Source organism: Furipterus horrens, unplaced genomic scaffold, assembly GCF_987537825.1.
Source record: "Furipterus horrens unplaced genomic scaffold, mFurHor1.1.pri manual_scaffold_12, whole genome shotgun sequence".
In the NCBI taxonomy this organism is placed as follows: Eukaryota; Metazoa; Chordata; class Mammalia; order Chiroptera; family Furipteridae; genus Furipterus; species Furipterus horrens.
Window position 1 is genome coordinate 43,067,553 of NW_028327182.1, and position 9,756 is coordinate 43,077,308.

Sequence of the window (9,756 nt, forward strand, 5' to 3'; positions counted from 1 at the left end):
AAAAACCCAAATGAATTCACAGGTGCTTATGAAAAGGCTTGTTTTGAGCATATTTACTTTCTAATTTTCCACAATTTTTATAAAAGACAGAGAGAAATATATACTGTGAAAAATGTGATTTATAATAGCATCATTATCCCATAATTGAACATACTCAGTGTTTGGAAGTCTGGCAGAATATGCCCATTAGAACTAACCTGTAGCTCTGGAGGCCAGAGTGTTGCTATGACAACCCGGCAAAAGAGTTTAATAATAGCTCTCCCTCAAAGCTGGAAAACTGACAGAAAGATGAGAGCCCTAAATGCAATGGTTTCTCATATAAATGCAAGCAAGCACCAAATACATTTATGTCTTTGTTCAACAAATATTCATCAAGCACCTATGCTCTTCCTGGCACTATGTTAGAACCTGTGGAAAAGAAAGATGTTATCATTCCTGATGAAGTGCACTTCTAGTGCAGGAGACAAATAATAAAGAGTAAAACAAATCAATAAACTCAGTAATTCCAGCATGTGAGGAAGGCCATACAGGAGAGAAAATAATGGGACCATGATACTAAATAAGCAGTATACGTACAAAATATGGAGAAGAGCCCAGTCATGGTTTATATTTAAATTCTTGCCTTTAGGTTTATAAGAGATTTCGTAGAAGTGAAACAGAAAATGGAGTCTTTTAGTCTGTTCATATAAGAATAGAAACATGACTACAACTGAAATATTACTCATTTGCTGGCAGAGGTTAGGATTCTATATGAAAATAACGGTTGAGTGTGTTTTAAAAATAAGTTTGGGTATTTGTAATGAAAATGATAATGATAAAAGTTATATCATGTACTTGACAGAAGCAATTATTCAAAATATCCTTTGGCAATTGTTCTGAAGTTTTCACAAACACAAAATGTGACATGATTAACCTGAAGTCAGTATAAGAATTTACCAAGAAACTTTTTAAAAAAATGTGGAACGCTTCACGGATTTGCACATCATCCTTGTACAGGGGCCATGGTCATCTTATGTACTGCCAAAGCAAGCTCAAGAAACTAAGTTTTGCATAGACTATTGTGGCTAATGGTGTGGGTTTCAACAGAGGGGGAAAGGAATAGACAGCATTCATAGAAAAATGATCTAGGCACAGAAAATGTTAGAATGTTGCTAAATAGCCTAGCTTGCTCTAAGAAATTGTCAGTTTTTATTACTCTATAATTCTCATATCTTATTTATTTAACAGAAGCAACATTTGTTGTTTAAGATAATTAATAGTGCAATTGATTATACAGAGCCATTTTCAGTTCTCTTTTCTTTCCTTTAAGGAAGTTGGAACATTCCATGATATAATGCCAAGACTAGACTTCGGCTCATGATATAGGTTACCAGCATGCAGTAGTCTATGAAGTTTCATTTAATCAAAACAAGATCAAGTGCCCTTGCCTTTTCTGTACAGAGCAACAGCAAGAGCCTAGGAAACTCCCTAAGTTTTTCCTGGGTGGAAGGCCTGGTCCATGTTGTGTCAACTGCAGTAATCCTGGGATGGTGTTATCACTTTGGCTGCCATGTGATAAAATCTGGCCAGACACATGTATGGTATGGCAGATTGCTATTTAACCTAATACCTTTTCTATAAGGAATCCCTGCATTTTAACTATATACATGTTGAGCCAGGATAAAAACTGCCTCTTCAAAGCACCATTGCAATGAGGTGTGACCATGTAGTTAAGAGCTGACCAATGCCACGTGACTGGAAGCAATGTGCCCAACTCTCCCTTATGGGGAATGGTATTTCTTCCCCTTCTCCTTCCTCCCTTCCTGATGACTAGAATAGGAATACAAGGGAGAACTACCTCGTAGCACGTGGATCAAGACAACACTCTTAAGCAGAGCATAACAGGAAAACAGGAAAGCCTGGTCTCAGATAACTTTCTAGCTCAGGGCCAACATAATGGATTGAACTTTTTATGTGAGAAATGTCTATCTTATTAAAACAACTATAAGGTCTCTGTATAGATAATCACACCTAAATCCTAACTAATGTATAAAGTGAGAGAAGACATCTGTGATATCTTCTCTGTACAAAGAAAGCCCCGACGACACTGAGATTCTGGCTCATGCTATGCCTGAAGTGAATGATATGGCTGAATTTTTCAGTTACAATGAGCAAAACATTCTACTTTATTTTCTTAAGATGATCTAAATTAAGGTAATATTGTTTACAACTGAGAATCCTAATTCTTCTCTTTCTTTAAGGCACAAACATACCTGTTTTGGAAGAAATATTTTGCCTGACATTTACATAAAGTCCTTTTTAACTAGTGTTCCCAGAATTAATGAATAGTGTATTCCCTCCCTGAAAATATTCCTGATTGAGATATGGTAGTTCTAAGCAATTTTAGTTTTGGGGGTAAGAATGTACAAGTTTGACTCCAGTAGAGAGAGGTGACTCTGCACAGGCTAGATTGCTTTAGGAGAAAATATGTCTCAGATATATATAGAATGTTACGCAAAACATATCCCCTCCTCTCCCTCTACCTCAGACCATGTTGAGTCCTCAAGGTTTAAAGGTGTGAGGAATGGAAGTTTGATGAAACAGGCCTGGGGGACCACTGGCTCAGAGTCAAGGAGGGGGGTCCTTCTTCCTATTCTGCACAAAATCTATTGCTTCCATGGTACTCTGAGGTTTGGCAGCTTTTGTGAACAGATCTTTTTTTCATTACATTTTTATTACTATTAAATTGATTTGTATATATTGAACTCCCTTGTTGGTTCTAAAAATAATATTAACTCTTGAGATTCTACTAATAGTCACATTTTCTATAAATAAGTCTGCCTCTTAATACTATCCTGCTTTATCAAATTTACTAAAATAAATGTTCCTTTAAGTTAGTTATAATGATGAAAAGGGTGTGGAAGTTTTTAAGCAGGTATGAGAAAGAGATCGCCGCAAGCACACTTACCTTGGGTCTGATGAGCTTCAAAAGTGTCATAAATATTTGCCTTTTGGTGGAAATGGATCAAAAGCTTTCCCAAGATTCTCAACAAGATCAGGTACAATTTTAAAATTCCAGCTCAACTAAAAATGAAAAATTAATTTGTCTTTAATCCATATATAGACAAGCTAATTGCTAAATGAAATTCTACTACCATCCTTTGGAAACCCTAATGCCACTTATCATTTGAACTAAAAAGAACTTGAAAAAATTTGGGCCCTTTGAGCTTTTCAGACTATGGAAACAGATACACAAGATAATTAAGGTTATTCTAAATCTAATAAACAATAGGAGTCCTGCTTACAACATAGTATTAAGAATTTGCTAAAAGATGTGTTACAGAGTGGGAGTCTCCAAAAATCCCCAGAGCCTGTGGGTTGGGGGATGGGGAAAAGGGAACAGCTTTTAAGATGTCTTTGCATGACTATGGCTAGTTGTTAGTGTCTTAGCTATGCAAATGGCTTTGGTTCTTCCAAGGCCCCAAGGAGATGGGAAGGGATTTGACTATGAAATAGTGAGGCTGCACAAGATTTTGTGAATGGTCAGAAACGGTTACCACACCCACTGCCTCACAGGAGGCAGTCAGGGATTTAAAAATAGATGGCAACCATTTCAGAGAGGGAGAGAGGGAGGAAGGAGGAGAGGAGGTCCATGCAGTTTGCAAGAAGGGCAGAGGAGAACTCCATGCTGCTTTGAAAGGGAGAATGCCATGTGGCTTTGAAAGGGGAAAGTACATGTTTTCCTGGACTGTTATAGGGAGGCTGATGACATCGTACCCCAGATCCTGAAGGAAACAGATGACAGATAAGGGATGGGGAAATTCTGGACATGTTTTTGGCTTATAGCCTTTTGGGGAGCCAGGGAAGTCCTGGGTCCCATGGGAGAACAGGGCTCTGAGCTGAAGTGCTCACTTCCCTCCCCGCGTTGGAATATTGTAAAGACCTGTTTTCCTCAACACTAGTTGTTGGGTTTTACACCAATGTGCCATGTGAAAGAACCCCCTTTCTCTCTGTAACAGATGTAATGATTAATTTGAAAACTAGGACAATGGTGCTCTCTCTTAAGAAGGTATTTCAACACTGCTAGTTATGTCATTTACTGCAAAAGCAAGGGTTGTATACAGTCAGCAGAGACACTTAATTAAAAAGCCAGAAAGTCTGGGTTTTAGTACCAGTTTTATTTGTAACTAATCACATACAAATCACTTATCTATAAAATAATGGTTAACATCTATTCCCTAATTCACAATATGTCATAAAACCAAAATTCTTCCCAAGAAACCTCTTTGTAAATGAAGATATTACTACCATTTGGCTTAGACTTTAATTGGAAGGTTGAAAATGATAAATTGGAGAATTTGTCTTTTTATAAATTGGTTGCAGACCTTAGTTCTGTAGAAGGATAATATGGATGAAATAAACATTGTCCTATTTCAACATGAAAAAACAAAAAGCTAGCAAAAGAAGTTACTGGTGAAGAAAAAGTTGGTCAAAAATAACACTACTGAGAAAGAGCCTTGTGTTAAGTACAGTGCTTTCAACAACCCTGATGGCAAATGGAACAAAATTTAGCCTTAGGCAACTACAAGCATTTCTGACCTTTTAAAAGAACACATACTGCTAGGACAAGCATCTTATTTCACTAAAAATGTTAAACACGAATGTTTTGTAGAATCTTCAAATGGCCAATAAAAATGGCTCTGAAGACTCTTTTTTAAAACCCTGTTTGTCTCCTTCTCTTCATTTTCATCCTATATTACTTTGTTCAAAAATTCAGTTTCCCAACTGTGAGAGCACATGCCTCAGCACTCTGCCAGGGTGTATGAAATGTTAGCACTCTGTCACTACCAAATACACATCGAAAAGAAATTAGTATGTTACTAAATGAAGATAATTCTAATTGGGTATAGAAAACTTCATACACTATAAGCATCTGGTCATTTATTAAGTATATGAATAATGACAACCATATCTAGAAACCTCAAGAGGTAAGAATTTATATTCTTGTATTTAACAATGTCAGTTTTATGTGATTTAGTTTCTATTTCTAGACTTTTTCTTACATACAATGACAGAAACAAAGACTGGAACATTGATTCACAGAGAAACACAGAACAGATACAAATACCCTAATAAAATAACCATGGGTACCACTGCATAGGGAATATATTTTAGATGAAATATACTTTCACTACTGGCCCCAAATGTCGTCATCCACTTATGTTCTTTAACTGTAAACTTTTAATACAAAAATACCTTTAAGCTGATAATAACATTTAGTGACTTACAAAACTGACAGAATATTTCAGTGCTGCACAAAACAGCTGGTACTTGATTTTATAGTTGATAGATACAATAACTACTAATCAATAAAATACTGTCCTTAGCTTATACATATTTTCAAAACCAATATTATCTCACAAAACAGTAAAGAATAATTACATCTTGCTGACAAATCTTCTAAGATGAACACTAAAACTATACAGCCAAAATATTTTAAGAATCACAGTAACTTTTTAAGACAATGGATAAAAATTTACACAATCACATCCAGTGGAAAAAAGGATTATTCCTCTGATTCAATGAAGCATGTACCAAGTATAGATTAAAAAACATGAACCTACAAAGCACGTTACTGGAGGTTTTGTGTTTTTGTTTTTAAGCTCTGTAGATGATTGGTGACACTGCTAGAATAGAATTCTTTTTAGATGGAAAACTGGTCACCATTTGCAAATATACATTTTATATTATAAACTTAAAACTGAAATTTATTTTCCAACAGTAGAATCCTGGTTTATTTTGTTTTTGCTATCAGGCAATGACATTCTGTGAAATATTACATTCAGTCACATTATAAATCATCATTCAGTCACATTTAAACATATGTGCATTTTTTTCTTCACAAAAAAAGGAGGAAACTAAACTAAAACTTAGCAAACTATATTTAAGTTAGAACACACTTTGTAAAAATCTCCTAAAGTTTTAGAAATCTTCCACACTGTTCTCAAAGAAAATATATACTTTCAATACCACATCTAGTAATCCAGTCAGTTTTCTATTATAAAACTTAAAATTCCAGTTACTGTACTTGTGGCACTAAACAAAATGTAAGGTAAAATTAGCATAATCAAACATAAACATTCTATACAATCAAATCAGTACTGGACTTTTAGAACAGTAAATTATTAAATAGGTTTACTTTTTGGAGTGCTTAAATTCTCTAACTTTAAATTACATTAGTATTTCAAACAATACCCTTTCTAAAGAAAACCTGAAATCAATCGATCTTTTTTTTCCTGTAAAGGGAAAGGGTATTTCTATAGATACTTTCCAAAGCAATAAAACACCTTAGTGTTTCAACTTATCTACAACAAACTGCGAATCCTGTGCTTATCACTGAGGCGCTACCTGTACCCACAAATCATCATCAGATAAAGAACTTGAACTTCCTGACTCAGAATCCAGCTCACTGAATCCACCTAAATCCCATTCAGTGCTAGATTCACTTGGTATTTCCTCTTCCTCAGTGAGGAAACTCTGACCAGGTTCAAGGCAGGAAGGATAAACACGAGCTGAGAGGCAAAAAAAGTTAGAATCAAATTGGAAGAGGCCTAATGTGGTACTTATATTAATCCATTGGTCTCCACTAATGTCATATTCATAGACAGTCACCCGGTTCTTTTTCCACTGTGGGGTGCGTGAGGTGATCAGCAACAATTTTTGGTCATGATTGATGATCCGGTAGTTGCTCGTCTCTGACACCAAAGGAATATTATTAATCTGTCTCCATTCTCCTCTGACTGGATTGTAGACCTTCATAACTGGGATGTCACAGATGCAATAGATCTCATCATTGAAGACACAGGCTTCCTGAAAGTCATGGCGCTTAAGAGAAACACACTTCAGCCACATATTGTGGCTGGGATCATAACAGAACATGCGCTTACTGTTGAGAGCATAAAGGTAGTTCTGAATTACCATAAGGTCAAAGGAGATAAAAGAATGGGGTAGTGGAGCTACAAGTGCCCACTGGTTCCTCTGAACACTGTAGCATTCCACTTCCTTCAATTTAAGTCCAGTAATAGGGTCTCGTCCACCCAAGATGTAAATGTAACCATTGAGGTAGGCCACATCCATACCCTCACGACAGAGCAAGCGATCTGCAAGTTGCTGCCAGCTATTCTGGGCTGGTTTATACACCCAGAGGTCTTTCCTTGGCTGGGCAGCTAGATAGATGTCATGGTCTGGAGAGATACAGACTGCCAGAGTGGTTACAGTCCTAGTGTGAGCAAGGCAGGTCAAAGGTGACGGCACTTTGTAAATATCACCAGAGTATGGGTCACAGCACAGAAAAGGATCTCTAGGATGACCAAAGAAGATCACCATCTTCTTGGCACACACACCCAGCCTCTGGGGTGGATTTTCTGCTGTGGATACAACAGAGCTGCTACTGCTGCACCCCGGCTTTGGCACCAGAGACTTGTATAACATGTCACCATATCGCATCTGCAGAGCCCCTTCAATAAGGTCCAGACAGTACTTGTTCACAGTGGTGTTGGTCAGAAGCCCTTTCAGGTAATCCTGGTCTTCATCAGTGAAGTGTGTCCAGCGGACACACTTGAAGACTTCTGCAGCGCTGGGACCTCGTTCCTTGGGAGCTGCCTCCAACCACTGCACGGCCACATGACACACTGTCTGCTCATGCTCTATGTTTAGACTATCAAGGCGCAGGACAGCCAGCAGCTGGGCCAAGGTCAGATCTGCCAGAGTCTCCTCCCGAATCGGACCCATCCGGCTGAGCTGCTTGAAGTTGTGGGCTATAAAGGACTGGGCCTGTGATCGCAGCTTGCGATGGCCGAAGGCATCAGCGAACTTGAAAATGGCGGTGCAGTTAGCCAAGTCAAGGCGGCGGGCCAGGAAGGAGGCACAGGCTTCCCGCACGTACTCGAGCTGTAGCATGTCAGAGGCGGCATAAAGGCGCTCCACGTTGGCTTCACTCAGGGACACACGACCCGTGTAGCAGTATTCCACCAACACCTCAAAGGACTCGGCATCCACATCGTGCATGGTCACATTCGCCTGCTGGCTCTCGTACATGCCACCGGTGAACATGCTCTTGAAGTAGGGACATGCGGCAGCCAGCACATTACGGTTGCAGGGGAAGAGGCGGCCTGTGCCAGGCCCACTGCCAGGCGTCACCACCTCGATGGTCACATCACATAGCAGCCGAGAGTCGTAGAAGGACTTGAGCTGTGCCAGCAGAGCTGCAGAATGAGACGTGTCCTTCAGCTCCTCTGGGCCCGTGAAAAAAGCCGAAACCGTGGGCTTGTGAATCCTCTTGGGCCGTTTCCCACCACGCGGACTGGCAAGGCGGCGGGAACGCGGAGCGTCTTCCCGGGACTGCATGGTGGAGATGGCGGCGGGTAGTGACGGCAAGATCGGGTGCTAGGTTAGGACCGGATTCTACCTCCTTACCCTGCTATCGCGGGCACAAAGATAACGGTGTTTCCGGAGAGACCACAACACGAGTCCATGTACTTAATTCAGCCCCGTGCCAAGGTGCCACCTGCCTTTATCGCGTAGACCGTGCCAACTCACCCTTTACCAGTTCCACGCCCTTTCTCCACCTCAGCTCGCCCTCACTGAACCCGCTGGCTGAATCCGCCAGAGCCGCCTCTGCCGCGCTGGCAATATCGCTAGGCGTTCAGAACTACGGTGCCCAGGTGGCCTTTCGCGCCTCGAGGCATGCCGGGGGCGCTCCAGATCCGCGGGCATAGGCTGATGGGCAGGAGCCGCTTTGCAGGTTGGGAATAGTAGTTTCAATAGTATCGCGAGATTTATCGGCCGTTCATTGTTTCAGATGACGAAATTGAAAATAGCTAGTTCTCTAGATTCGGTGTTATGGTAGAACTTTGAGTTTGGAATCCAAATTAGGCGCCCATTCTAGTATTTATCAATTGTTTGAGTTCTCCCTCATAGCATTATTTTAGGATTATATGAAATAAATTGCCTAGGATACATAGGGTTCTCTGAATACATATTTATTAGAATAATTAATAAATTATGTAGTACGCATAGTTTCAATGTTTAAGCTTTTCTTCTAGCATTTATAAAAGATGAAGTACCTACTCATTTGAAATCGAGTCTGTAGGAAAAATTTTAAAACCCTGCATGTTTCTGCAGAGATCCCTTTAAGTTTTGTTTATACATTTTTTAATAATAGATTTTATTGTTAAAATCAGTTTTAGGATTACTGGAAAATCCAGCAGAATGTTACAAGGAGCTCTCATATACTCCAACCTCTCAGTTTCCCCTATTGTTAATAGCTTGCATTAGTGTATGCATTTATTACAAATGACAAATTTATACTGATATATTAATTAAAGTATATAGTTTAATTAGGGTTCACTCTTTTTGTACAGTTCTATGGGTTTTGAGATACATAAAATGTTACGTATCCACCATTATAGTATCCTACAGAATAGTTCTCACTGCCCTAAAAATCCTGTGTGTTGGGGGAGCATTTGAGATCTTGCTCCCAAGCATGTGTTGTCAGTTGGGCTGAAATAAATTCCTATAAAAATTCAAATTAAAAAAAATCCTCTGTTCAATCAATTTATGACTTCTCCTTCCTACCTGCCCCCATCTACTAGGAACCACTGATCTTACTGTCTTTGTAGTTTTACCTTTTTCAGAATGTCACATAGTTGGAATCATACAGTGTGCAGTCTTAAGATACCTTCTGTCAGAGCATGAAGGGATTAGCCAAAAAAACAT

At 39.2% G+C, this 9,756-nt stretch overlaps 1 protein-coding gene and 1 pseudogene across 1 annotated transcript; both read right to left on the bottom strand.

Moving 5' to 3' along the window:
* Window positions 1-951: 951 nt before the first annotated feature.
* Window positions 952-1,048, bottom strand: LOC149996070 (U6 spliceosomal RNA; annotated as a pseudogene).
* Window positions 1,049-4,155: 3,107 nt separating this feature from the next.
* On the bottom strand, window positions 4,156-8,682 carry LOC149996071 (kelch repeat and BTB domain-containing protein 6). Its single transcript, XM_090258640.1, has one exon. The coding sequence runs from the start codon at window positions 8,383-8,385 to the stop codon at window positions 6,373-6,375; it is 2,013 nt and encodes a 670-aa protein (XP_090114766.1). The 5' UTR covers window positions 8,386-8,682; the 3' UTR covers window positions 4,156-6,372.
* Window positions 8,683-9,756: the final 1,074 nt, after the last annotated feature.